Source organism: Bactrocera oleae, chromosome 5 (genome assembly GCF_042242935.1).
Source record: "Bactrocera oleae isolate idBacOlea1 chromosome 5, idBacOlea1, whole genome shotgun sequence".
NCBI classification, from domain to species: domain Eukaryota; kingdom Metazoa; phylum Arthropoda; class Insecta; order Diptera; family Tephritidae; genus Bactrocera; species Bactrocera oleae.
In genome coordinates, this window is record NC_091539.1 from 10,310,195 (window position 1) to 10,337,751 (window position 27,557).

General features: G+C 37.5%; 7 protein-coding genes and 1 pseudogene across 7 annotated transcripts; 5 read left to right on the forward strand and 3 right to left on the reverse strand.

Annotated features, from left to right (window-relative positions):
- Nucleotides 1-967: 967 nt before the first annotated feature.
- Nucleotides 968-2,794, reverse strand: LOC106620557 (putative gustatory receptor 39b). Its single transcript, XM_036357719.2, has 3 exons — nt 1,451-2,794; nt 1,223-1,390; nt 968-1,160 (listed from the first exon to the last, which is right to left on the reverse strand). The coding sequence occupies exons 1-3, from the start codon at nt 2,414-2,416 to the stop codon at nt 1,104-1,106; spliced, it is 1,191 nt and encodes a 396-aa protein (XP_036213612.2). The 5' UTR covers nt 2,417-2,794; the 3' UTR covers nt 968-1,103.
- A 1,397-nt stretch (nt 2,795-4,191) lies between these two features.
- LOC106620558 (putative gustatory receptor 39b) lies at nt 4,192-5,791 on the forward strand. The gene is made up of 3 exons (XM_070109682.1): nt 4,192-5,127; nt 5,232-5,399; nt 5,711-5,791. Exons 1-3 carry the CDS (start codon nt 4,192-4,194, stop codon nt 5,789-5,791), a joined length of 1,185 nt encoding a protein of 394 aa, XP_069965783.1.
- Nucleotides 5,792-6,769: 978 nt separating this feature from the next.
- Nucleotides 6,770-8,080, forward strand: LOC118679952 (putative gustatory receptor 39b). Its single transcript, XM_036357720.2, has 3 exons — nt 6,770-7,732; nt 7,794-7,961; nt 8,024-8,080. Exons 1-3 carry the CDS (start codon nt 6,770-6,772, stop codon nt 8,078-8,080), a joined length of 1,188 nt encoding a protein of 395 aa, XP_036213613.2.
- Nucleotides 8,081-9,151: 1,071 nt separating this feature from the next.
- On the forward strand, nt 9,152-11,633 carry LOC138857569 (putative gustatory receptor 39b). Its single transcript, XM_070110460.1, has 3 exons — nt 9,152-10,495; nt 10,555-10,722; nt 11,577-11,633. The coding sequence occupies exons 1-3, from the start codon at nt 9,527-9,529 to the stop codon at nt 11,631-11,633; spliced, it is 1,194 nt and encodes a 397-aa protein (XP_069966561.1). The 5' UTR covers nt 9,152-9,526.
- A 1,390-nt stretch (nt 11,634-13,023) lies between these two features.
- LOC138857599 (putative gustatory receptor 39b) lies at nt 13,024-14,145 on the forward strand. Its single transcript, XM_070110678.1, has one exon. It carries the CDS (start codon nt 13,072-13,074, stop codon nt 14,053-14,055), a length of 984 nt encoding a protein of 327 aa, XP_069966779.1. The 5' UTR covers nt 13,024-13,071; the 3' UTR covers nt 14,056-14,145.
- A 1,881-nt stretch (nt 14,146-16,026) lies between these two features.
- Nucleotides 16,027-18,291, reverse strand: LOC106620559 (putative gustatory receptor 39b). Its single transcript, XM_014239086.2, has 3 exons — nt 17,317-18,291; nt 16,156-16,323; nt 16,027-16,083 (listed from the first exon to the last, which is right to left on the reverse strand). The coding sequence occupies exons 1-3, from the start codon at nt 18,289-18,291 to the stop codon at nt 16,027-16,029; spliced, it is 1,200 nt and encodes a 399-aa protein (XP_014094561.1).
- Nucleotides 18,292-19,746: 1,455 nt separating this feature from the next.
- LOC106620560 (putative gustatory receptor 39b) lies at nt 19,747-21,016 on the reverse strand (annotated as a pseudogene).
- Nucleotides 21,017-25,902: 4,886 nt separating this feature from the next.
- Nucleotides 25,903-27,240, forward strand: LOC106620561 (putative gustatory receptor 39b). Its single transcript, XM_014239088.2, has 3 exons — nt 25,903-26,880; nt 26,937-27,104; nt 27,160-27,240. The coding sequence occupies exons 1-3, from the start codon at nt 25,903-25,905 to the stop codon at nt 27,238-27,240; spliced, it is 1,227 nt and encodes a 408-aa protein (XP_014094563.2).
- Nucleotides 27,241-27,557: the final 317 nt, after the last annotated feature.

Genomic DNA, 27,557 nt, shown 5'->3' on the forward strand with positions numbered 1-27,557 from the left:
GCCGTGCCATTTATTGTAGCTGCACAACTCTTGGAAAATAATGTTAGCTCTTAAAGTGTAATGTGCATGAAAGCGTGTCTAAATACCCAGCAGTTATTAGTAGGACTAACCAGCAAGTCCATAAACATTCTAGTGGATAGCCAAGCGGCAATTTATGCTATACACAGCGCCAATACTAACCTTATTGCTTTAGGTTATGCAAGCAGGCAATAACTAGACTTTTAATAGGTAACTCGGTTAATATCATTTGGATACCCTGTCATATAGAAATAGAAGGAAATGAAAAGGCAGACGAAATGTCCCGCACAGGGGCAGCTGAAAATACAATTCCCCTGAGGCAAGGCCACTTGGCTCCTTCAAGGGTTGCTTGAAGCAATGGACCCTAGAGGAAGACCTCAAGTCTTGGAATACAAGCAACATAGGGCATACCATAAAGTTACTTTGGGGAGGTGTTGATGGTGGATAGATCAAAAAGCTCCTACTACTAGGCAAAAGGTAGCTTAGTAACATTGTAGAGGTCAGCACCTACCTTTAAGATCCCACCTTAAGAAAATGGGAAAAGTGAATTCGGCGGAATGCAGAGCATGCGCGGAGGATGATCAGACGTTGGAATATTATCTATGCGAATGCGCAGCCTTCAGCCGGATGATACGGGACATTTTCCATGGCTCCCAATTCTCCCACTTAAGAGACATTGGGCAGCTGGGGTCGAAAAAAATCTGTTTTTTTACCAAATCCACTGAGTTGCTGGATAAGGCTTAATTTGGTTACAACCAGGGAGCCCAATCGGCCTAATGATGGTCTAAGTGCGGCGGAACTCAAAGTGCATCGGAAAACTGAATATGAATGTAAGGTTGATTTCTCAGCCTCAATACTAATTTTTCATAAAAACATCAATCTTAATCAAGCAGCTTAATTTATTTAGCGGTCTCCATTTTATATAGAATAGTAAGAGAGTTTTGTGGATGGAATACTGGCACCATGATTATTACTATTATTATTAATTAATTAGCGGGATATATATGTGGTACAAATATAAAAAGTTTGGTACAGGCTTCACTTATGGTAATTCCTTCAATCCTTTGATTATGTGCAGATTTTCTCTAAATATATAAAAATTGTATTAACACCACCAGATATGAGGCCACAGTTGCTAATATCTGTACGAAAGAACAAAAATTATTTCACGAATATTTTGCTGAAACATTGATTAGGGGCTCACCGCCATTATTAAACGCAAGTCTAATATAAAGAAATTCCTACCGGTCACTACAATGTACTGCAGCTCTAGCTGGGTGGAGAATCGCTGCAATAAAGTGCGATAAGAGCGCACGGACCGCGAAGAACTCATAATTATTAGACGACGCAACCTAGCGGCTAACAAGCGATCCTAAAAGTATGCTTAGAAATTAGTTGTGTGAGAAGTTTATGACGTTTGTTTTGTGCTTACCAGTTGCGTGCAATCATGGCATAGATAACAAATATGCCAGATGGTAGCGGTCATTGGCACCAGCCACCAAAAAGCTGGCACATAGTAGGCGGAACTTTCCAGAAACCCTTCATAGCTTAGCAGCGAAAAATAGAGCGCACAACCATAGTCCAAGATATAACAGGTTATTATGACGAAGAGTGACCAGCCGGCAAATTCATTGAGCAACTCAAATGTCTTGTAGAGTAAGTCGTAGATATCCTTAATGGCCAACAGATATGCCAACGTTTGCATTTTTTCGTAGTTAATATCCAACAGTTGTTGGCTTGGCGCTGTACGGTATGCAACAAGCTGTTGCAATTTCATGCAAAGGCACTCCAAATAATTTCGCAATACACACACATAAATACATAACTGTATGATACGTAAACGAATGATAATGTTATACCAAATGGCGTGCCAATAGTACCCCAAATGTTGTAATTGCATAAAATGATACACCGCAACTACGAAGCAGATGAGCGATAGCCAAAGCAGATATTTCAAGTGCCAACGCACACGCGACGCCCAACAATCCAATGTAATGTCCCCTCGCAGCCGTAGCTTTAGTGAGAACTCGATTTCGTGCAGCAGTCTCAAGAATGCTTCATGCTGCTGTTGACGCCATAGACCCTCTGCTACAATGACTATACTCGACAGCGCTTGTAGGCTAAAGATCAAAGTGCACGCTGCCAGACTGGCCACACCCGGTATGGGCTTACGGGTAGCGAGTGCTTTCACATAGGTTACGCAGAGTCCAACAAATAGCAGGTGTAGGTAAATTTCTTTCAAACGTTGTTGCTGTAAGATTTGTTTGCGCTCAAGCCATGTCAGACGCTTGCTGAGCGCGGCTGATTTGTTGTTTGTGTACTGCGTACTCGATGCTGGACTCATATAGAGCCCGAAGACGAGCGAACAGCGTAGCCAGGCGCGCAATTGCTGCTCCATTTCGCGTGGACTTTCTTCAGTGTACTAACTAAACTTTACAAGATAATTTAGTTTCCAAATAATCTTTTAGCGTGTTATTTGATTGACATATTATATAAATAGATTTAGTATATGATAATAACAAAATAAAAATTCAAAAGTAATACGTAGCCACTAAAAGGTCACTTGTGAATCGATGGAAAAATTCAACAAGGGGCACGGAACCGGCTACTTTTAGGCGAAATTTTATTATTTTGACATCCCTATTTTAGAGTTTGAAAAAAGTCAAAATCGGACTACAACCACGCCAACTTCCCATATAACCGAATTTTAAATATCATCAGCTTCTTTTCGTTCTACAATAAAAAAATCAAACATTAATGAAGGTAATGGAATCTAACTGTGCGCAAGTATTGCCTTCAAAGTATATCACCTACCATCTAAAAATAGTCGGAACCGAATCATAACTTGTGACCAGATACCGAATATGAGAACCATAGTGTCTATGTCAGTCTTTTTACAGTAAATATCGGTCAATCTAAGAGATATCTTAATATGTGTTTCTTAATAATATATCCTGATACGGAAAATCTGTTCAATACTTTGCTTAGACCCCATATACCTATTATAAGAATTTTCAAACTTCCGGTTGGCTTGGTACCGTATATATCGTTTAAAATGTCTGCTATTTTAGTGAAATAAAGTGATTAAGTATCTTGGATATAATTTAGTTAGGTTGTGAAAATAAGTAAAATATCTTCATGAATTACCCCGGCTTACATATACCTATTATTGATTTATTTATACCCTAAACAGGGTAAATTAAGCTTGCCACGATGTTTTTAACATCCAAAAGGAAACGTCAGAGACCCTATAAAGTATATATGTATATAGTATAAATGATCAGCATGACGAGCTCGTCCCTCAGTTTGTGAGTTATCTTTTGTATTTGTAAAGAGTATTGTAGATTCGGTGCAACCGAAGTTAACGTTTTTTCTTGTTTTGCAGTGTCTTTGATTTTTTTTATATTAATTTTTATACCTTGAACGGAGTATACTAAGTTTGCCACGATGCATGTAACACCCAAAAGAAAACATCGGAGATCCTATAAAGTATATATTATATTATATTTTAATGATCTGCGTTTGTTTATATGCAAACTAGTCCCCCATTTTTTGAGATATCCTTCTAAAAGTTTGCTGCTATCTTTTTCTCACTAAGAAGCTGCTCATTTTTCGGAACGGCCGATATCGCACTACTATAGCATATAGCTGTCATACAAACTGAACGATCGGAATCAAATGCTTGTATGGAAGACTTTTTCATTTGACGAGGTATCTTTCCGAAATTAGGCATAAGATATTATATAAGGAAACAATGTATTCTCCGCAGAAATTGTCTAGACCAGATCACTATATTAAATAGCTGCCATACAAATTGAACGATCGGATTTAAGTTCTTGTAAGGAGCCTTTGCATTTGTGAAGGGTATTAGAGCTTCGGTGTAACCGAAGTTAACGTTTTTTCTTCTTGTCATATTAATTCACTATTATTTACTTCTTCTATAAAAATAAGCACTTTTAAAATAACAAAAAAAAAAATTAAATAAAAAAGTAAAATCTTAAGAAACACACTAATAAAGCCATACCCTCACCATTTTCTACTACTTTCAATTAATTTTTTATCCAAAAAGATATCATCTATTAACAAATATTTGCACACACGGGAAATTTCACACTCAACTTGCCTTCAACTTCAGAGCAAACCCGCAAAGCATTTGTCAAACTCCAGCGTAAAATGGAACACGAACTGCGACACTGGCTGCGCTTGTGCATGTTCTTCGGTATTTATCTGCGACAATCTACACCAAAGTTTGCTGTGGCGAGAAGCATGCTTACTCTGCGAACAGAATCTTACAGCTGCCGACGCAGCTCCAACAGCGACAAGCGGCGTTTGCTCACGCCTTCGCATTGCTACCTCTGCCTGATAGCTCTGACGCTCTGCGCGCTCTACGTGCACGGCCTACACCACTGTGGCGGTCTGCCAACGCTGATACTTACATGGGTGGCCAGCGTCGTACTCTTCAGCATGCAAGTGTTCACCAATCTGCTGATACTTGTGGAAACCATTCGCCGACGCGCGCAACATGCCGCCTTTCTGCAAACGCTCACGGCGATTGAAGATGCGCTCAAGCTACGTTTGCATGTGAATGTGCATAAGCCGGCGTTGTTGCACGAAATGCGCTGTCTGATCAGCTGCTGTGCGGTGTGCTCACTCGTGGGTCTGCTGTTTTTCATAATCAGCACACATTGGTTGAACTACATTGGCTTCTTCTGGCATGGACTCTGGTCCATACTGACAATGCGTGTACGTATCATTCAATTATTGTTGTACGTGCGTATCTTGCAACACTATCTCGAGTGTCTCTACGCGAAGTTGCGTCAAATTGTAGCCTACCGTTTGGCGCCACAGCAGCAACTGCTCGATATCAACTATGTCAGACTGGCGTCGTTGGAATCGCTACTGGCCATCAAAGAGATTTACACGCTCATTTACGGTGCGTTTCATTTGCTCAACTACTTTGCCGGCTGGTCGCTCTTTGGCATTGTCAACTGTTATATGTTTGATGTAAGCTGCAATGTATATTGGACGCTGCTAAGTTTGAGTGGCTATCAGAATAGGCGTAACTATTATGTGGCGGGACCTCTGGTGTTGGTGCCGTTGCTTGGAATCGTGTGTTATTTGTGCTTTTTATGTGATAGATGCCAGGAATTAGTAAAAAAGCGTTGGGTCGGTTGTTTATTTACATTTTAACAAAAACTATTGCATACTTCTAGGCGCGACGCATTGCTTTCCTACTGAACAAGCTGAAAATTGTGTGTAACACGCAGTCGCTGGTGCCATATCGACTGGTCTTGCAACAACTTTCCGTACAAATAAAACTACAACAAATCGAAGTAACGGCACAACACTTCTTTGTCTTGGAACTGCGCCTATTGATGACCGTAAGTGAAATTAGCTTGTAGTCACAAGGTTAAACAGCTAAATACGATTTGGAGAAAATTTGAAAAAGCAACTTTAATTGTCTTAAATAACATTTTTTACCATTCAAATCTCACATCACATTTTCTTCTTCAATTTTATACCTTTGTGACTTTACCTCTGAAGACCTTCAAGTTTGTGTTTAGCTATAGGTCGGTTTTGTATCAAGTCGAACTTTGCTGTTGCTTCTTGTGGCCATATAAGTCTTTTCCCCTCAGCTAAGTCTGAACTAAACTAAAAAATATAATGAAATTTTATATAATTCTCTTCGTAGATTTTCTCTGTGACTTCAACACATTTGGTAATACTGGTGCAATTTCTTTACCTGGAGTTGGAATTGCTGGGCTTACCCTAAAAACTATTAAGCAATATAGAGAAAAAGAGCGATCAAGTAAATAAAAATACTAAGGATTGGTAATGATTGCAATTATGCGGTACAAACTAATAAAGATTGCACTAAGAACGTTTTTGTTCGAAAATTTATTAGAAAATCCGAAGAAATATTATTTTGACATTGTCTCACATTTTTTTACGGCAATGAGTTTACGACGAGTAGTCATAATGAAATTCAGCGATCCAAAAGCATTCTTTAGCGCTTGAAAGTGCTTTGATCGGGGTTTTTTGCCATATTTGTAGTGTATCTCTTGATATTGAACAACAAAAAAGTTTCAAACTTCTTCGGAGGAGGAGACAGATTTTTCGAGAAGCTTTTTCATATCAAAAATAGGCTCGTAGGTTCAGGCTAGAACTTTTTCTCCAGGCTGGTAGACAAACGATTGCGCCATTCTATAATTCAATAGTATAACTGTACTAATAGCCATCTCATTATTGGTAATAATATTGTAAGTTTCGTTTAATGGTTCTAACGATATCGATTATTGATTTTTTAAAAACGCATTGTCGAAAGCCTTTTTAAAAGTCTGAAGAGACACTTTAATCTTCTTACTTGTGGAATTTAAAGACAATATATTTCTAATACAAATATTTCAGAATATCAAGGAAAATTGCAATTCGTGTTTAAATTTTCAACATACATATTTTTTTGATTAAATTTGTTTTTAATTAAAATCAGGTCACAACCCAGAATCTAATAGTCATTAGACCATATACAAACACATTTACTGCTATTGCTGGCTGCCTTAAGCTATCGCGTAAAAATAATTGATTGATTTAATGTGTTTAGTATGAACTTCCAATCGGCTTGTCAGCCCTAAAGCTGTCGATCTTATCAATAAGCTGTTTATGCAACGCTGCGTTCACTGCAAATAATCTAATAACTTTAATTAGCCCTTACTACACTTTTATTTAGTATCTTACCACAAATTCACGCAAAATGGAGCAGCAATTCCGCGCTTGGCTGCGTTACTCAATCGTCTTCGGCTTATATATTAGCCCAACGGCATTCATTAGCAATAAATCAGCGCAGGCAGCAAGCCTCTCACCAACGCTGTCAAACCACGGATTTACATGTTCATTGCAACGTTTAAAAAAGCTCTACCTCTACGTGCTGCTACCGTGGCTCTGTGTGCTCTACTTGAATGGACTGGCTTCGCGCAAACCCGTACCGGGCACCATGCTCAGCTGGACGGTGGCGACGGTGTTCTTTAGTTCACAAGCGCTCTCGACTATACTCATCGCGGCCGAAGGTATCTGGCGTCAACAGCAGCATGAGACATTCTTGCGGTTGCTACACGAAATCGAGTTCTCACTGCGGCTGCGGCTCAGACAGGACATTAAATTAGAGCTATTTCTGCCACGTGTGCGTCAGCTGTTAAGATTTCAGCTTTGGTTTTCTGCTATTTGTGTGCTAATATTCGTGTATAATTTTATTAAATTACAATATATCGGCTACTTTTGGTATTCCTTTTGGTTTGCGATCGTTATGCGCTTACGCTTGATACAGCTGCTGATCTATGTATGCGTTCTGCGCCATTATATGCGGTGTCTTTGCTTAAAATTGCAACAGCTTGTTGCCTACCGTACGGCGCCAAGCCAACAGCTGTTGGATGTTAACTACGAAAAACTGCAAACGTTGGCATACCTATTAGCCATTAAGGATATCTACGACTTACTCTACAAGGCATTTGAGCTGCTCAATGAGTTCGCTGGCTGGTCGCTATTTAGCATTATTTTCTGTTATATGCTGGACTATGGTTGTCCGCTCTACTGGGCGCTGCTCAGCTGGGAGGGCTATCTTGAACGTCGCAACTATTATGTCGCGTGCTTTTGGTGGCTGCTGCCAATGACCATTATCATCTGGAATCTGTGTTATTTGTGCTATAATTGCAAGCAATTGGTGCGTACGCTAATTATTTACAAGAAATAATTCTGCAACCCCTTTCTCGGCATACTTTCAGGATCGCTTGATAGCAAGCATGCTGTGCCGCATAATTGTTGCGAGTTCCTCGCAGTGCATGTGCCCTTATCGCATATTACTCCAACAATTCTCTACACAACTGCAACTGCAGAGTATCGAGGTGACCGCAAGAAATTTTTTTACACTGAATATACGCTTGATTATGTCGGTAAGCCTAAAGGTATACTTCATTAGGATGTGTGTGTGAGTATTAATAGCTTTTCTTTACAGATTTGTACGTCCATAGCGACTTATTTGGTGATTGTGATTCAATTTTTGAATATTTAAAATATTTAATTTGCAATTTAACAAATTATTAAAAATAAATAAAATAAAACAAGAAAAAAGCGTTGCACCGAAGGTACAATACCCTTCACAAATAAAAAAAATTTCACCAAAAGCTTGATTTTGTCATGCCAAAATTTGTGAAGAAGTTTTCTAGTCGAATAAAACAGTTTTCCATATAAGAAGTTGATTTTGATAGTTCAGTTTGTATGGCAGCTCTTTGTTATAATGTATTATATACAGGCAGATATACGAACATATCTAAATCGTCGTATTCTTGCTGTTTTGCGTACTTCAGACTTCTTTTATGTGCCAGTCCATACCGTCACATTATACTTTATTTCATTCCAAATTGTGCCGATAACATGGTACAGCACTCTTTATACTTTTCTTAATAAGCTTCTATGAATATTGTCATATTTATTGTTTCAACTTAGTGTTTCAGTTCCAAATCGTTCCCCTACATTTAACATTGTTTTTTAAATTGCATTTCCAATATGAATATTGTGCCATTTTTGTTCCAATTCCAAATCGTTAAATAAAGTTGTTTCTGTTTTGCTTATCTTTAATTTGCATTTACATTCTATACAGTTCCATTCTAATCTGCTCATTTTTACATTTTTTTCTTTTTTCCATTCCATATCGTTATTCTAAATTGAACTAAGCTCTTTAAGCATATTTTTTTTTAATTCCATTTTGTTTTTTTTTTTCAATTCACCTAGAATTTTTTATATTATTATCGATAGTTTTAAAAATTCTTGCATGAAGCATACGTTTATTTATATTTATCACTCTATACTAGGTTGTTCCACTTCCACTTCGATCTTTGTTTTGAACAAAATTAACTTATTTCGGTATTAACATTCTCGTTTTTTAACTTGCATTTTTATTACATGTCGTTCCATTCCATGTAGTTCCAACAATTTTAAGATTTTGGTATGATTCAATTTCCAACATGCTCGCAGCAATATTTTCTATTAATAAGTTGTTCCATCTTAGTGTTCCGATTCCATTTCGTCCCTTAACATTCAATTTAGCTATATTGCTACTGATCACTTATTTTCTCTTATTTGTTCTAAATTTAGCACTCTATAGTTTTTTATTCGACTTGAAATCCCTTAAAACCCATAAAAGTACATAATTTGTCACTACTTTTTCGTTCCAATTCTACCAATTTATATGTAACTGTTTCACTTACATACATTTCATCTCAAACAAATAAAGTTATGTCCTGCAAATACATTGGTGCGTCCTACATTTAACGCCTTTTAAGTATCAAGATTAAATACTTGCACTTGATATCACATACTCGTAACGTCAGCAATCTGCCATTTAAACGACTATCAATTCGCCTGTCACTCTTGCTTATCAGGGGTCTAAAGAAACATCAACATAATTTTCCATTGGAAAGTTGAGTTTGGTAAGCGCTCATTAGTCTACAAAAGCAACATGGAACAGCAACTACGTATGTGGCTGCGTTACGGCATACTGCAGGGCATTTATTTGAGTGAAATAGAAAGCGGAACAACGGTACAAACACAACGAATGGCAAGCAAGCACCAAGTATGGATTAGTGCACCGAAAAAGCTCACCCGAAAGGCGCTGTTACAGCGCGTGCATATGTGTTTTTTGCTCTGCGCTCTCAGCGCGCTCTACATACACGGCCTAAATTGGCTCGGCTATGTGCCGGGGCTGATGCTCACCTGGGTATCGGCTACGGTAATCTTCACCACGCAAATATGTACGAATTGCCTCATCGTAATGGAGGCGCTGTGGAAGCAGCCAGAGCACGAGGCTTTCCTTCTGCTCTTGGATGAGATTGAGGTGTCTTTGAAATTGCGCTTGCGACAGGATGTGCAACCATTGTTATTGTGTAAAATTGTGCGTACAAATTTAATTTTTCTGCTCGCATTGTCGCTGGTATCCATAACGCTCTTCATTGTTACCTCACTTTGGTTGAATTACGTTGGTTACTTTTGGCATGGACTTTGGTCCATAATAACCATGCGCTTACGCATAATACAGCTGGTCATCTACATGCGCATCTTGCGGCACTATCTCGAGTGTCTATGCACGAAATTGCGTCAAATAGAAGCCTACCGTACGGCGCCGACGCAGCAACTGCTGGATATCAACTACGAGAAGCTGGCTTCGCTCGAGTACCTGCTGGCCATCAAGGAGATCTACATGCTGCTGCATAAGGCATTTCAGCTGCTAAACAGCTTTGCCGGCTGGTCGCTTTTTAGCATCATCGCCTGCTATATATTTGACTTCACTTGCAATCTATACTGGACTCTACTGAGCTTGGATGGTTTCGTCAGGCGTCGTTATTACTACATAGCTGGGCCGGCAGCCATGTTGCCGCTAATCGCGCTCATTAGTCACTTGTGTTATTTATGTGATAATTGCACGAAATTAGTAAGTTTTAACTTAAGAAACTCGCTTTTTGTAATTTATTAAAAATTGCATACTTTTAGGGTCGCACGGTGGCGCATTTACTGAGCAAGATAATTATAATGAGTCCCAAAAGCACACACAGCTCATATCGACTCTTGTTATATCAACTTTCCGCGCAATTACATCTACAACGCATTGAGGTGACAGCGAAGCATTTATTTGTTTTGGAAATACGCTTTTTAATGACGGTGAGCCTGGATGTATGATTTTGCTAAGAAGATAGGTGAATACAGAAAGGTCTAACAAGGCATCAAAAGGAAGCTTCAGAGCCCTATTATAGTTGAGTTTTAAATGTGGTAAGACTAAAATCCTGTCTCAGTTTGAAATATCTCAAATTTCAGTCAGTCTGCAACACATAGTTTTAGGATAATTATGAGAGAATTGTGGTGGGATTTCAACAACTTCTGTCCCTTGGACGATGATTGATATGAGACTGTTAGAAACAGTTGTAGAAATAATTTTCTGTCTCGAAAACTATTAACACATGAGAGTTGAAAACAAACTCAATTTCTGACTTATTCCGGTGTTGAAATGTATTGAATCTCAGGTTTGTTAAACTAACTTGAATCCAAACAGCTTTCGGCTAGATAAAACAGTCGAAACTTTCTTTCAAATTATTAAATTAATTTTTAAATATAAGTGTGTTAAAGGGTTCGAGTGGTAACTTGATTCGAATCAAATTATATCATCATCAAAAGCTATATTAAGTATTTTCAATACACTGAGAGGTTCTCTGTTTTTAGTATAACGGATTTTTAGAGGAAAGCAGTTTACAACTACGCTTTCAGAGTTCAACAGCTACTGAAACACGAAACGGGAGCTCAAAAAGTTAGGCCTATAATATAACCTCACTATGTTCATAACTAGGTCCTAAGATTGTTACAGTTTACTTCAGATTGCTTTTGGATTGGACTTAAGCCGTTTATCCCCCATAAATTATTTTCTTTTCTCAGCATTTAAGAATCCACAAAATGTCTATGTTCAGACCTTTTATTTTGATTTTTGCTTTAGAAGTGGTCACTAAAACTGATTTTAATTTCAGATCTCTACGGCAGTAGCAATGAATTTGGTGATACTGATACAATTTTTAAATTCCTAAAGTTAAACGATAATTAAAAATCGGATTAATGACATAAAGTCATATTTATGAAATGAAAGTACTAAATAAATTGATATCTCAGTGATTTAATTGTATGTTGTCACCGAACTCGACCGAATTCTATTTCTTCCTTTAGATGGACTGAACAATCCCTATTTAAAAAAAAAAATATTGGTTCCTACCAGACTGCAGAAAAGGGTAGTTGAAAGACTTGAGTCCTTTTAGAAGTTCGAATAATAATGTTGATAAAGTGTTTGTCAAAGGATCAAGTTAAAATGTAACATCATCGATCGGATATTAGCTTGAAGTGGTATTAATTAAAAATCATAAATATTTTTAGAGGTCCAAATATATTCTTAAGGTAAGTTGAAGTTGAATTATGTATATCGCCAAAGTGGCCAAACTTGACTTTCTATATTTCATACATGTAGCTGGGTACTGTGACATCCAGCTAAAAGCTTAAAATTTTTGAATGCGGATTTACACTTAAATCAACACGAGTGGCAGAAACTACAAATAACCGAAGGCTCATCATCTAAAAATTTACGGACACCTTTAATGTTACCTTAATGTTTGAGAAAGAAGCAAGTGCTTTTTATAAAAGATGTGTGGGGTTAAACTAACTTTTCCAGAGAATACAGATTGTATTTAACTTTCGCTCTGCACAAATGCCGCTACTTACTTAAAAGATTTTAGGAAGATTCCACATTTATCAAACTTTGAAAGCTCAATCTATTTGTATATTTTTCATGCCTGCTATCATAAAAGCTCATTTAGGTTGTTATTCTTATTGTGAAAGCTATGAACTCAAGTATAAAGTCTAATGCGCTGCTCGCTTAAAACTTACTAAAGGCGTAGTCGCGGCTTAAATTATTAGTTTAATATAGCAAAATTAGAGCTGAGAGCTTTTACGAGTTAGCGTCATATCCACTTATTCCTATTAAATATGAGTTCCTCATGTAGTTAAAACGTCAATAGCGCTAGTTTAGGCTCTATGTATTTATACCTAATACAGTATTTTTGTGTCAGTTTTTCTCTCTCTCTCAGCAAATGAAAAGCCGAATGGTCTGAGAAATATGATTTGAATTTTAAAGCTTTACTGGAGTGCAACAAACATCATTAATCGCTCACAATCCACTCATTTGTTCGCTTACCTGCCCATGGCTAATGAACACACGAATCGTCAACCGTTGGGCCACAAGCAAGCGCACCCTCCATAGTTCTTTCGTGGCGCTTTGAGTTACTAATGAAATTTTATCTATTTATTATCAGATATATCTACTCGTAATTACATGCTAAACAATTAATGCGCTAAGTGAATGCTATTTATGAACTTAATTGACCCAAAAAGCTTCGTTAGTACACTAAAGAAAGTCCACGCGAAATGGAGCAGCAATTGCGCGCTTGGTTACGCTATTCACTTGTTTTCGGGCTCTACATGAGTCCAAATGTGAAAACATTTTACGCAAGCAACAGACCTGCCGCGGCCAGCAGGCGTCTGGCATGGCTTGGACGCAAGCAAATCTTACAAATCCAACGTATGAAGGCAATTTGTCTGTACGTACAACTAGGCGGAATTTGTGCAGTCTTCGTGAAAGGGCTTGTAGCACTAAAACCTATACCGGGCATGGCCAGTGAAGCAGTGAGTACTCTGCTCTTCGGCTTACAAGCGTCAACGAGTATAGTCATTGTAGCAGAGGGCTTATGGCGTCAACAGCAGCATGAAGAATTCTTGAGACTGCTGCACGAGATTGAATTCTCACTGAAGTTACGGCTGCGTGAGGACATTAAATTGGATTGTTGGGCGTCGCGTGCGCGTTGGCATTTGAAATATCTGCTTTGGCTATCGCTCATCTGCTTCGTAGTTGCTTTGTATCATTTTAAGCAACTACAACATTTGGCCTACTATTGGCACGGTCTTTGGTATAACATTATCATTCGTTTACGTATCATACAGTTATGTGTTTATGTGTGTGTATTGCGAAATTATATGGAGTGTCTTTGTTTGAAATTGCAACAGCTTGTTGCATACCGTACGGCGCCAAGCCTACAGCTGTTGGATATTAACTACGAAAAAATGCAAACGTTGGCATATCTGTTGGCCATTAAGGATATCTACGACTTACTCTATAAGGCATTTGAGTTGCTCAATGAATTCGCTGGCTGGTCACTCTGTGCTATAATAACGTGTTATATTTTGGACTTTGGTTGTATGTCTTACTGGGTACTACTAAGCTATAAGGGCTTTCTGGAGAGTTCCACCTACTATGTGGCCGGTTTTTGGTGGCTAGTACCCATGACCGCTATGATCTGGCATATTTGTTATCTGTGCTATAAATGTACGCAACTGGTAAGCACAAAAAATCGTCATAATCTCTTTATTCAACTCATTTGTAAGCATACTTTCAGGATCGTTTATTAGCCGCTAGGTTACGTCGCTTAATAATAATAAATTCTTCGCAATCCGTGCGCTCTTATCGCATTTTATTACAGCAATTCTCCACACAGCTAGAGCTGCAGTGCATTGTAGTGACCGGAAGAAATTTCTTTATAGTAGACTTAGGTTTAGTAATGTCGGTGAGCTCTATTGTATGGGTCGGAAGATATTTCTATAATAACTATTACTTTTTCTACAGATTTTAGCATCTATGACCACGTATATGGTGATGTTAATACAATTTCTCTATGTTTAAAGAAAATTTCTAAATATGCAAATAAGGAATACTATTTTAGATGCAGCGTGCACATAATAAATTTACTAGATATATATTTTTAAAAGAAAACACTGTAACATTACAAAGAATAATAAAAGTAAATAAGGTGCTTACATATATACTACGAGCAACAACCAAAGGACTATATTACATGCTTTCGCTGAGCTCAGGATTATAGAGTCCTTTGTAAAGTATGATCGAGATATTTCTACGCTCATCTACACTCAAATCAATATAAGGAACAAAAATGACTATACTCATCATATTGTGCTAAGTATGAAGATATATGTTAGGTTGTAACCATAGCTCTAATTTTCTTGATCGGATCTTATGTCATGCGACTGCTACTTCCGATATAAAATTTTATATTTCATCTGATTCTGACACTCTATATGTCTAGTGCATAAATCAAGGACCAGTTAAGTTATCGGAATAAAATTTAGTAAAAATAGTGCCATTAATTTATACCATTTCGAGTCTAAAAAAAGGCGAAAATGGATCTCAAGTTTATAAGCCACTAGTTACCGAATATGAATACCTCAGTGTCTATGTCTGAGTTTATACCAAAAATATGGATAAATCTGTGAGATTATGTATTGAAATTTCGAGGGGACTTTTCCAGTAAGATACCTTCAGCCAAAAATTAGTTAAATCGATTTAGTTGTTACCTCAGCTCACATATACCTAATGGAAGGATTTTCAAACTTCCGGTTTGTTTTCATACCGTATATATCGGTTAATATGTAAGATATCTTAGCAAGTTTATGTAAGTTTATTTCTAATATTGGATATAATACAGTTTTCCATTAAAAAGTAGTGAAATCGTTCGACGACCATATACTTAATAAAATGATCTTTATTTTCTAGTATCCTTTACGGCAATGTGAGTAATCTTAACATACAACGTATATACTTTATTTTATGACAAATCAGCGACTAGCCAATAAAGATTTAAGACCTCAAAAATTTTAGCATATAGCCGCCATACATACTAATCGATCAAAGTCAAGTCCTTGTATGGAAAACCTTTTTATTTAACGAGATAGCTTAACGAAACTTGGCACAGATCATTGTCCAAGAAAACACTAAAATGTTCAACAAAATTTTTAAGATCGAACCATTATAGCATATATTTGCCATACAAACTGGTCGATCAAAACCAATTTCTTGTAAGGAAATCTTTTTATTTGGGCGTATTATAACTTAGGTGCAGCCGAACTTAACGTTTTTTCTTGTTTTCAATAAAATTATGTATTTATAAAGACATTTTATTATATTATTTATTTTTGGTACTTCAGAGTTACTTTTGCGCACTGTTGTATGTCATTGGTGAGTTGAAAGCTGTTTATTCTTGCGCTAGAACCATTTTGCATGTTAATTGAAATAAAAGATATTATTTTTGCGAATACTCTTTTATTAAGCGGTTTAAGTTGTTTGCAATTTGACGATTTTTTATAACAAAAATTTAATACATACATATAACAGCCAAGTTAAATGTAAAAAACATGTTATTTTTTTTTTTTTTTTGGAAAATTAGTTAACTTAAAATTAAATTGATTAAGAAAAAATACATTTTACTTTTATTTTCTAAAAAATATAAAAAAGAAAATAAACAACTTTTTTGATTCGCTACTTTATTATATTACATTTAGTCCTTCGAAAATAAAATTTTGCAATATTCAGAAGTTCACAAATTGTCTTAATATCACCAGATAGGCAGATATCGCAATGAAAATCTGGAACAAATTAAACAATAAGTTTAAGAAATTAAAGTTCATTTCAGCTTTAAAGTATACAACTAGGCTTACCGACATGAGTAACGGCATATCTAAAATGAAAAACCCCTTCGCGGACACCTTTATAGGTAGCAGTTGCAGTTGCATGGTAAACTGTTGCAAGCATAGGCGATAACTGCGCAATGATCGCAAAGAACTGTTTATAATTATTTTGCTTAAAAAATTTGCTATTAAGCGATCCTAAAAGTAGGGAATATAAAGTATTCACGTGAATTAAAAAAAATAAAAATAAAATTTTATGATAAAACAAAGCAAGTGTAATAATATTTTAATCTTACTTTACGCAAATAATGGAATACTAGCTGATCCTAAAAGTAGACCATATTATATATTTAAGTAAAATAACTGTGTTTTAAAACATAATTGAATATGATTTTTTTGCGATTTTCAGCAAAACGGTAAGTTTTATCATAAAAATATCTCTGACCATAATTCTAGATTATAAAATTATCTACAAAAATGTATTTATACTTTTTTCCTACGTGTCACTGTATCGGAGATATAACGATTCAAAAATTTTGAAAAGTAGAACTTTTTCCATACAGGGGAAAGATGGGAACTTTGAAATTTTATTTATATTGTAATTATATTTTAAACGATCTCACCAATTTTCAGCTTGTTGTGAATTTACATAACTTCAAATGTCTAAATGGATCGGACTATAACATTATTGTAAAATGTGACTTATTAAGTGACGCTATATGTAGACAATATACATTATTTATTGGATCGGATAATTTTTAAATTATATTGATTTAATAACCTTCGTAAGCTGCTTGAAGTAGGCAATATATATGTCAATATACGAATTTACATAATAATTGTTAGTATAAACTAGGCTAGAGAAATAAGGTAAGACAATTATCTTAGTGCTTAAAACTTTGGATAAGAGTCCATGAAGGTAGGCAGTACATGTAAATTTTTTTATTAAAACAATATTTTGAAATATATGAGTTAAAAGAATGTGACTTAAAACATTAGTTCATGAAGTAAAAAAATTATAAATAATATAAAAAAATTTATAAATTGAATAAGTTTTCAATAAATGCAATCAAAAGTATAAAACACAATGTTTTTAATATTTAAAATAAATTAGATAGAAAAACTTCGGCAATTACCTATCCTAAATGAAGGCACATAAAGGCAGAAGATTTTAGTGAAAATTGCACTCACCAACTGCTTGCAGGCATCACTCAACTGACAGATATGCCAAACTATCGCAATCATGGGACAAAGCCACCATACGCTCGCTATATAGTAATAACGCCGGCTAGCATTGCCGTCCAAACTCAATTGAGACCAGTATATATTGCAAGAAATGTCCAACATACAGCACGTTATAATGCTGCATAGCGACCAGCCGGCGAACTCATTTAGTAAGTGAAACGCTTCATAGAGCAGCGCATAGATATCCTTGACAGCCAGCAAATATTCGAGCGTTAACAATTTCGCACAATTGTAATCCAGCATTTGACTGTTCGGCGCCGTGTGGTATGCTACAATTTGACACAGTTGCTTGCAGAGACAGCGCATATAATGCCGCAGCACGCGTAGATAAATCAGCAGTTGTATGATGCGTACACGCATAGTGATTATGAACCACAAGCCATACCAGAAATAGCCGATGTATTGCAGCCAGAATGTGGTTAACAAAAAGAGCCAGAGACCCATCAACGATATTGTCAGCAAATAGCATAGATGGCGCCGCAAATTCAACACAAATTGCTGTTGTTCGATAGGCTGTCGCAGCCGGAGCTTGAAGGCGAACGCAATGCGCTGAAGTAACAGCAGAAAGGCCTCGTGTTCTTGCTGCTTCCACAGCGTCTCAGCGATGATGAGCACATTTGTGATGGCTTGTACGGTGAAGAGTATGGTCGCTACCAACCAGGTCAGCATAGCGCTGGGTATGCGTCGTCGGCAATACAAGCCATTTATATAAACGGCAAACACCCAAAGCAGCAAGGCATAACCGTAGCCGCGTTGAAGACGAGCGAAGAGCGCTTTAGTAGTCTGAGAAAATGCGCTTCTCCGCTTCGTGCGCGCACTGTAGAGTTCAGTGGTTTGTTGGTTTTGCGGCGAGTGCGCACTTCCCGTTTGAATGCCTAGAGCTGAAGCGTAGCGAAACCAAACATGTAGCTGTTGCTCCATTACACGTTTGAATTAGTTGGCGACCGAGCTAATTGTTGTACTATCGATTGTAGGCAGATGCATTGATATGCGGGCATGTCAACGCTAATTGATTAATTTTTCCATTAGCGATTGTTACATAGTGAGGGTTAGATAGCAAAAAATAAATATTAATGTATAAAAAGAATGGGAAAAATTAAAAAACGTATTACAGAAAGAGATTTAACAAGTAAAAACGTTAGCTTCCGCTCCATCGAAGCTATAAAACCCTTCACAGGTACATTTTTTATAGCACAAAAGGGTATTTTTTTTTATAGTGGGGTGAAGCATCGAAAGCCGAAGTGCGGAACTTTAATCCGCTAAACCTAACTCACTCCCAACCCAAATCTCTCCCACAAAAGGGTATAAGAAGACCTTTATGTTGGTTTTGATCGGTCAGTTTATATAAGCTATAGTGGTCCGATCTGTACAATTTCTTCGAAGCAGTGCTTAAGGTAATAATCTACATCAATTTTATGAAAATACCTTGGCAAATAAAAAGAGACGGACTGACAGACGGACATGGTTAATTCGACTCAGCTGTAACCAGCTAACAAGTTACTTTAATGCAAGTTCAATCTGCTTTAAAAAATCTCTTCAATATAAAGCCTACACAATGAATCGGAAAAGTTGCGAGAAATTTCCAATTTCAAAATATTTTAATGCTAGTAATATGTTTTGTTCTTCGGGACTTAAGCTAAAATAACTGGTATGCTTAAATTGAAGAGCTTAGATATAGATTGGTGAAAGACTTTAGTTTAAACAGGCTTTACTACTTCTTTTAAAGTGCTGGAGTTATTGGACATCGAAGACTAGTATCAACTTGAAATTCTTGTTTGGTATTAGCATTTGGCTGAAGCAGTCAGGTGTTGGAAGGTTTATTAAAAACGTGAAAAAGAATATTCTAATTTCTATATTATAACATTAGGGTCTACATATGTTAGAAACGTTTTGGGTCAGGCTGTGTTAACCTATGCCAAGATAGCAAGCTGATATTACTGTAAACAGCAACAGCTTTCAACTATCTCAAGTATGATAGGCAGAAACAGCTGAATGTATTTCCCCTATCCCTAAACATTTAGGTACGCATAAACAGATCACGGAACTGATATTAAGGACCATAACGTAATTTTTTGTTTGTATAAAATCACTTCTTTATTAATATTTAGTATGTGATGGCTCTCAACAGGTCGGATCTAAGAAGGACGGAAAGCGTGGAGGTGTCCGATCAGCTGATTGTTAGGGTGTGTTCCAAGCAGAGGTGGTAGATCATTTCAGCTGTGTAGCCCGTTAAGTGGTGCTCACTTCAATAACTATGTGCTATGAGCATTATTTTTTAAAAGCTTGCCGAGATATAAATCCTTTATACTTGTATGTAACTTTTATTATTATTTTTTTTTTTAAGAAATAATTTCTTCTTATTTTCTAATAATTTCTTTAAAACTGATTGAGTATTACCAAATGCATAGCCATGGCGACGCAAATCTAAGGGATATAACTCATTCTTAGAATAATTGAAAAATTTGTAGCATATTTGCAGGCTCACCGACATAATGAAGCGAAAGTCCAGAGTGAAGAATGTGCGCGCTGTAATCTCAATGCGCTGCAACTGCAACTGCATGGCGAATTGCTGCAAAACCAATTGATATTGCCGTCTCGCGCTTGCTGAGCTCAAGCGAATCAGCTGACTTAGTAAATGCGCCACAATACAGCCCTGTAAGTATATGATATTTTATTTTTTCTTGCATGTAAAATACAAACATATACCAGCTGCCTACAACTATCGCACAGATAACACAACTCGCAAATCAATGCAATGACGGGAAGAAACCACCAGAGATCAGCTAAAAAGTAATAACGACGGCCATGAAAATTATCGAAGCTTTGCAGCAGCCAGTAGAAGTTCGAGCTCAAATCTAATACAGACGTAATGACAATACCGAAGAGCGACCAACCGGCAAAAGCATTCAGCAACTCGGAGGCTTCATAGAACAGCATATAAGTCTCTTTGATCGCCAGCAGATGACGCAACGTGCCAAGCCGCCCATAATTAAAGTCCAGCAAGCAGCGTTGCGGTGTCCGGTGGTACGCCACCAGCTGTTGCAACTGCAAACACAAGTCACGCAAGTAGTGCCGCAATATGCGCAAATAAACGAGCAGTTGCAGTGTGCGTACACGTATGCTGCATATATACCACAGTCCCTGCCAAAAGTAGCCGCCATAATCTACAAATACCCAGGTGGCCACCATGAATGGCACCATACCGAGCACGGATAAGGTGATATTTGAGCATGCGTTTTATTTGCGAGAGCAGCGTCGTGCTTTCAACGCGCCATTTAAGCCGCAGCCGCAGTGATGCCTCAATCGCCTGCAATGCTTTGAGAAAGTTCGCATGTTGTTGCTGCTTACACACCGCTTCCATTAATATGAACGCGTTCGTTATGAAACGTGTAGCGAAAAGTATGCTTACTGCTACCCAATTGAGCTCAAGGCCTGGCGGAATCGTAAGCCAGCAAAGACTGCACGCGAATACAACGCAAATGCTAAGAAATAGCAGGCAATTGTAGGCGCGTTGCAGCCAGTAAGCGCGTGAGTTGGCTGAGCCGCGCCCATCTATGGACTTGTCGCCGTCCGTGTACTTCCTGGCGCTCACGTATCCGCCGAAGAATGTACAAATGCGCAACCAAGCTTGCAATTGTTGCTCCATTGCGCTGTCGCTGCGTCGCTTATCGCGGTTGCTTCGAGCGAATGGCGTGCTAGGAGTAATGAGCGAAAGGCGGAGCAATTAACTATCTGTGCGACAGTCAAATTGATGACCTATTGCCTCATTGATTGCCGTGCGATAGTAAAGATATCGATTGAAGTGTATCAAGGTTAAAGCAGCTCCGTTTATGGAGAAACTTCGGAACGTACTTAATTGCAAAATATTTTGGAATAGCGTTACCACCTATCGATAAATCTAAAACTTAGTAGAGTTTAATTTAAATATATTTTGTGATAGAGTTGCCACCTAACCTTAAGCAGTCTCTTAAAGCCCTCTGCGAAAGTAAATTTGATGTAAACATATTTGCTTTAACGTAAAAATATGTACTTTGAGCAAGAGTTGCCACGAATTGATTGTAGCTTAAATAAAAATGTTACAAAATATGTTGCATTGTAGTGGGCCCAAGGAAATATGTTGTAAAGTTATATAGAGGTTTTTAAATTAAATATATTTTGGAATAGAGTTGCCAACCAACAAAAAAATTTAAATAAAAAAAAATTACAAACTACATATATGTACTGTGTGGAAAAAAAAGTCATCGAGGGAATAAGAGGTCTTAATTTAAAACTAAAAAAATATTACAAACACGGTGTGGAAGAAGAAAAATCGTACTGGGAATGAAAGATATTTAAATATATTTGAAATAGAGTTGCCATTCAAAACAAATTTAAAAATTAAAAACTGTACGCACGATGCGGAAGAAAGAAATTCAGAAAGAATTTAAGCCCAATTGGGAATAGAGTTGCCACCCAACACTTTAAATTTAAATTTTAACAAATTTTGCAATAGAGTTGGCATCCAAAAAAGTTGTAATAATGAAAAAAAATATTAAAAACTATACGTACGGTGTGCTAGAAAGAAGATTATACTAGGAATGAGAAGTCTATATTATAATAATATTCTGGAGTTTTGAAAAAGAATGTGGGGTACCTAACAAATAATTTAAAAATTATCAAAATATTGCAAAATAATTGTCATGCATCAGATGATAAACAAGGCTTTCGAGAAAGTATTATGATATATTTTAATTTAAACATATTTTCAAAAAGAAATGTCACCTTTCACAAAAGAAAAACTTACCAATTAATTAAAATATTATATCCAAACATAAGTGTTTAAGAGAGTATTTCGGATGAATACATTTACCTGTAGGTTGTTATATATGTATATGGGTTTTAGAACAGGGTTGCCATCTCTAGGGAAAAGTAAAACTGTGTGCCTCTGTGCGAAATATTACGCAATGTGTGCGAAGGAAAGTCATTATAAATATATACAAAGAATGTATTTCAATATGGTGAGCAAAAATTTTTTTTTTACAATAATTGTTTTGTAAACAACTTTTAAATATTTTCTTTGGTACCATTACATATTGATTTAGAAGGGGTTTTTAATTTGATGTAATTTTTTTTATATGAAAGCACAGACACTGTTTCGAAATAGTAGACTTAATTTTGGACCACCTTAATAAAAATCTGGGTTAGAAAAAGTATTCTTCGTTTTGGATCACCCTAATAAAACTCTGCATTTGCTTACTCAATATTATTTTAGGATTTCAAAACCTGCAGTAGAATCACCAGTCTTCACCACTACTGTGCAGATCTGTTAATGAGAGTATAATAGATTAACTATAGTTAGGCAAATGTACAGTTCTTGTCGGCTCACCGCTATGAGAAAACGCGTTTCCAGTATGAGGAAACTGTGGGCGACACTTCAATACGTTGTATTTGTAAAGTGCGATTTGCTGAGTTAATGATCATTAATTTAGACAACAATTGGGGCAAAGAGCGCGCCTAGAAGTATATGTAAATTTGTATTGTTAACTGGAGACTACGAAAAAATATATACGAACCAACTGCTGACATTTATCGCACATGTACTTCAGATACCAGATAATACCGCCAGCGGCAGCAGCATAAAAAGGTCCGCAATTTCGTAATGACGTCGCCGAACGAAACCGACGATAAATAAGCGATAAGCTGCCGTACGCTGCACATTATGCTTCAACCGTAAGCGCAGCGCCACTTCAATTTGCTCCAGCAGTTGCAGAAAGTGGTCATATTGCGCCTGCTTGCGCCAAGCTTCAAGCATTATAAGCAACACTGTCATCACATATAGGCTGTAGAGTAAGATTGCGGCTACCCAGGATATGCCCGGCATTGTGGAGCGCATTGTAAGACCAAGCGTGTAGACTAAGCACAGCACAAGTGTTAGCAGACATATGTAAAGGCGTTGGCGTAGCTATGTGCTGCGTATTGTCGCGCGTTGGCACCATTGTGCGCGCTTGGTGTGGCGTCTCCTTGTGTCAATCTCAAAATTGCTGCTGATGTTGTTGACGGTGTGTGTTGTAGCGCGGTCGATAGTATACTAGTATCCATATAAACGCCTACATAGATGCCGAAGTATGTGCAGTAGCGTAACCAACCGCGCAGCTGTCTTTCCATTGCGCGTTTATAGAGTTTCTAGTGGAAAATATAACACTGCAGTTGTGGCGTGGTCAATATGTAGTGTAATTAAACATGCGATGGTTATCATCGAAAAGGTAAGCTGTACACTGTGGGGAGTTTTCAAGGCATTTGTAAGTACAGTAAGGACTTGATATAGTTAAAAAATGCATAGCAATACTGGCTCCATAAAATTATGGTATATTTATGTGGTAAGAAATGTAATGTGGTGGAGGACAGCCTTAACTTTCTGGGTTGGTGCTTTTTTTGCAGCGACATAAAGAGTTCCACAAATGTGTATGTAGAATCCTGGCGGGTTGATAGGTTTTGTTCCGATTAAAATCAGAGTCTATTCAGGCAACATCAGTTTTCTTGCGCACTTTCACGGTTTTGCACCCCACTTCGCATACACAACCCATGATTGGTGACTTCTTATTTGAAAACAACCTTTCATAATTCTAAATTTTTCTTTTCGGTAGGCAGTTGAGTATGCTTTCACAGCTGTAGTTTCTTCAGTGGTAGATTCCGTCTGCAGGTGATAGTATATGAGATGAGCTTAAAGAGAAATTTTACAGTCACAATTATAATAATAGTCTTTCAGAAGCTTATGAACCCTGTATAAAGACTTTGAATTAGAAGTTTAGTCTTGATATCCGCAGTCGTTGCTCTTTGGTTTCGTTAAATCTTATATAATAATTATCTGACTATAGCGTAAAGTTTTTCTTAAAAGCTAACCTGTTATTTTAAATTAGCTTGAAACTTGGTTGACGTATAAATCAAGAAACCCCCATTGAGATTTTAATCAACAAACGAGGAATAGAAACGAAAGAAACATGGTCTAGAAAAAGACATCCGGTAAATTAGGAGTTCGAGCTGACAGAAAGACAGAAGCTTCTTAGTGAATTGTTAAAGCAAAGGTACCAAAGCTCCACACGACACTACTTGAAGTAAGTACTTGCTGCCTTCCGGGGATGCAAACACAACTCTGATTAAAAATGACATTAATAAGTGCATTTATAGTGAAAATCGGGAATTTGGAGTAAGAAATTGCAGATGACTGACATCGTACCGAAGATAAGGCTCAAATTTTAAGAGTAAGCTTGCAGGAACCTTGTCGTGAGTGTAAGTGGACTTGTATAATGGCTGAATTGGTACCTCCAAAGCTCCTAAATTCTTCTTGAAAGCGAGGAATGAGGCACTGCGAATCCGTTCCCACAACAATCTGTAGGTAGACTCGGACTAAATAGGGACTTTCCAACGACTGTCAATTCGGCGGCATTCCCCAAAGTTATTTGGAGAATATTGCCATTAATGCAACGCAATTGAGGAGTGTACCTACAGAATTGAGACCTGGGACAACCATATTGTCCAGATTTTATCATCTGGTGATGGCTAACAATGTGCATTAACAGCAGGTCATCTTTGGAGATCAACTTTAAGTTTTGGGAGCAAGTTTTGCCGGAATCCTCCTTCTGGTGTTTATACTTGTATATCGGCTGAGTTGGTACCACCAGAGCTTCAAATTGAGAGCAAGGTATATGGAAACTGCGTTATCGTTCCCACAATAATTGGGTCTATATAATCGGAATGCAAACTAAGTTTTTCCGTCCAAAGACTGTCAACTCGGCGGCAAACCTCAAAGTTATTTGATGAACGTATTCTGTCGCTGTCGTATTCTGTAACAGAATTTGGATCTCTGATAGGACACACCTATTGTCCGAATTTGGTCATCCTGGGGATTAATTAAAATTCAACACGGATTTTTTAATTGGAGGTCGTATACAGTTAAATGTGTTTTTATATATTCTTTACCCTTGTCTTTTAATATAATTCTCGGGCTTGGTCAACAGTAAAGGAAGAAGATGTTGTGTTAATTCTGGAAAGCATTCAGTTCATCATTACCTCGGATGGAGACTTTAGGCTTATTGAGTACAGGATGAATCAAGCTAAACTCCATGAATCTATCTACACAGTCAAGTAATTACCTTAAATTTGAAAGCTTTATCGAATCTGTGTTTGAGTTTTGATCCTAGTTCATAAAAGTGTAAGAATGTATGGTTCCTGTCAATGACCACACCAACTAACTGATAAAACAATAATTTGTAAGAGCTAATGAAGAGTTGCTTTGCAATTTTTCCTACTTGCTTTTATTATAAAAAATTTCCACTGTACCCTGCAATAACTGTTCTTGAGAAGCAAATTAGTTCAAGTAATTTAGTACCATCATTTGTTTAAGTGCATTGCAGCGTTAATTGTCGGCAAACTCAAACAACTAATTGCATAAAATGTCTAAGAAAAATTACTTAGACTCCTCACCTGCGCGACCACTTCTCCTGCCTGTGAAACATTTATAAGCTTTCGCACGCCACAACGCCAGATATTAACAAAATGGAAGAGCGTTTGCGTCTTTGGCTACGCGGATGCGCTGTGTTTGGCATCTACGTGATTCCCCTAAAGGAATACAATACAGCGCCGGACTGGCAACGACTGTCACGAATGAAGAATAGTAGGCAATTGGCTTGGGCTGAAGAGAAGGCTACGAGCCCGATTTATTTGCTGCAGCGTCTGTATTTGGCGGCGCTCGCTGTAATCGTTTGTGTGCTCTACTTACATGGCTTGTACGCGCGTGAGATTGAGCACGGGTTCGTGCTCACTTGGTTGGCCGCGACTTTGGTCTACACATCCCAGGTGTTAACACATCTATCCATCTTCATGGCGGCGCTGTGGAAGCGCGATCAGCATGAGTCATTTCTACAGTTGTTGCAGCAAATCGAAGTGTCGCTGAAGTTGCGTTTGAAATGCAATACACGACAGAGGGCGCTGCGGCACAGTTTACGTCTGTTGCTCTTGTCTTTGGTACTATTGTCGGTGGTGGGACTTTGCGTATTCACCACTGTCTCGGTGTGGCTTAACGATATTGGTTATTACTGGCATGCCGCTTGGACCATTGTTACGTTACGCGTACGCATACTACAACTGTTGATTTACGCGCGCATCTTGCGCCACTATTTGGAATGTGTGTGCGTCAAGCTGCGACAGGTAGTCGCTTGCCGCACATCGCCCGCCAGCCAGCTGTTGGATATTAACTATGAAAAGCTCGAGTCTTTGGAGTTTCTGCTGGCCATTAAAGATAATTATGCGCTGATCTTCAAAGCTGTGCAGCTTTTGAACGACTTTGCCGGCTGGTCACTCTTTGGCATCATTTCGGGTTACATGCTAGATTTCACATGTCACGTCTATTGGTCGTTGCTGGGCTTGGATGGTTATGGTTCGCCTTACACTTATATAGTAGGCATGCCGGCGGTTTTGCCATTTAGCGTGATAGTTTGTCATCTGTGCTATGTTTGTGGCAATTGCAAACAGTTGGTAAGTTCATTGCATAGCTTTTAATAAAATATGTTTAAAAAGTAACATTCATTTAGGGTGTCGTCATAACAGATTTGGTAAGCAAACTGGCTACTATGAGATCAACGCCGGCGCTGAAACGCTACAGCGGTGTAGTGTACCAGTTCTCCACACAATTACAGCTGCAACGTATCGAGGTGACCGCTCAGCATTTCTTTGTATTGGACTTGCGCTTAATTATGTCGGTAAGCCTATGGGTATGCTATATTGCTTTGCAAAATATAACGAATCTTTTCACAGATTTCCACAGCGATTGCAACGAATCTTGTGATACTTATACAATTTTTAAAAGCGGAGAAATCAGAGATCTCTGGAGCCTAAATCAAAAATGCTTTGGATTTTTATATGAAAGCTTTCACCGAAATTTAAAAAAAAAATATGAACAAATAAGTTTTGGCCTTGAAAAGCTTTTACCAAATTTGGCTGTCATCATAACTAGCCAGAAGAAAGTTTCAGCTTCAAGAAGCAATACGTATTTTATAAAAGTTTTCTCTAAAAATTGAAAAAATATTTCACCACACAAATTGAATATTTTTGTAAAATCCATAACTATAAAAATACCTACACAAATTTAAAGATATTTCACCATGAAAATGCTTATAAAAATAAAAAAGTAACAAGCATCAGATACGATATGT

What these genes read in the sequence shown, in the direction of transcription:
- LOC106620557 (XM_036357719.2), bottom strand. Translation starts at nt 2,416, where the DNA reads ATGGAGCAGCAATTGCGCGCCTGGCTACGCTGTTCGCTCGTCTTCGGG. An exon ending in GCCATGATTGCACGCAACTG is followed by an intron (nt 1,391 to 1,450) that starts GTAAGCACAAAA and finishes GCATACTTTTAG; the next exon opens with GATCGCTTGTTAGCCGCTAG. An exon ending in ACTTGCGTTTAATAATGGCG is followed by an intron (nt 1,161 to 1,222) that starts GTGAGCCCCTAA and finishes TCTTTCGTACAG; the next exon opens with ATATTAGCAACTGTGGCCTC.
- LOC118679952 (XM_036357720.2), top strand. Translation starts at nt 6,770, where the DNA reads ATGGAGCAGCAATTCCGCGCTTGGCTGCGTTACTCAATCGTCTTCGGC. An exon ending in GCTATAATTGCAAGCAATTG is followed by an intron (nt 7,733 to 7,793) that starts GTGCGTACGCTA and finishes GCATACTTTCAG; the next exon opens with GATCGCTTGATAGCAAGCAT. An exon ending in ATATACGCTTGATTATGTCG is followed by an intron (nt 7,962 to 8,023) that starts GTAAGCCTAAAG and finishes TTTTCTTTACAG; the next exon opens with ATTTGTACGTCCATAGCGAC.
- LOC106620561 (XM_014239088.2), top strand. Translation starts at nt 25,903, where the DNA reads ATGGAAGAGCGTTTGCGTCTTTGGCTACGCGGATGCGCTGTGTTTGGC. An exon ending in GTGGCAATTGCAAACAGTTG is followed by an intron (nt 26,881 to 26,936) that starts GTAAGTTCATTG and finishes ACATTCATTTAG; the next exon opens with GGTGTCGTCATAACAGATTT. An exon ending in ACTTGCGCTTAATTATGTCG is followed by an intron (nt 27,105 to 27,159) that starts GTAAGCCTATGG and finishes ATCTTTTCACAG; the next exon opens with ATTTCCACAGCGATTGCAAC.
- LOC106620559 (XM_014239086.2), bottom strand. Translation starts at nt 18,291, where the DNA reads ATGGAGCAACAGCTACATGTTTGGTTTCGCTACGCTTCAGCTCTAGGC. An exon ending in GTGATGCCTGCAAGCAGTTG is followed by an intron (nt 16,324 to 17,316) that starts GTGAGTGCAATT and finishes CCCTACTTTTAG; the next exon opens with GATCGCTTAATAGCAAATTT. An exon ending in ATATGCCGTTACTCATGTCG is followed by an intron (nt 16,084 to 16,155) that starts GTAAGCCTAGTT and finishes AATTTGTTCCAG; the next exon opens with ATTTTCATTGCGATATCTGC.
- LOC106620558 (XM_070109682.1), top strand. Translation starts at nt 4,192, where the DNA reads ATGGAACACGAACTGCGACACTGGCTGCGCTTGTGCATGTTCTTCGGT. An exon ending in TGGTGCCGTTGCTTGGAATC is followed by an intron (nt 5,128 to 5,231) that starts GTGTGTTATTTG and finishes GCATACTTCTAG; the next exon opens with GCGCGACGCATTGCTTTCCT. An exon ending in AACTGCGCCTATTGATGACC is followed by an intron (nt 5,400 to 5,710) that starts GTAAGTGAAATT and finishes TTCTCTTCGTAG; the next exon opens with ATTTTCTCTGTGACTTCAAC.
- LOC138857569 (XM_070110460.1), top strand. Translation starts at nt 9,527, where the DNA reads ATGGAACAGCAACTACGTATGTGGCTGCGTTACGGCATACTGCAGGGC. An exon ending in GTGATAATTGCACGAAATTA is followed by an intron (nt 10,496 to 10,554) that starts GTAAGTTTTAAC and finishes GCATACTTTTAG; the next exon opens with GGTCGCACGGTGGCGCATTT. An exon ending in AAATACGCTTTTTAATGACG is followed by an intron (nt 10,723 to 11,576) that starts GTGAGCCTGGAT and finishes TTTTAATTTCAG; the next exon opens with ATCTCTACGGCAGTAGCAAT.
- LOC138857599 (XM_070110678.1), top strand. Translation starts at nt 13,072, where the DNA reads ATGAGTCCAAATGTGAAAACATTTTACGCAAGCAACAGACCTGCCGCG.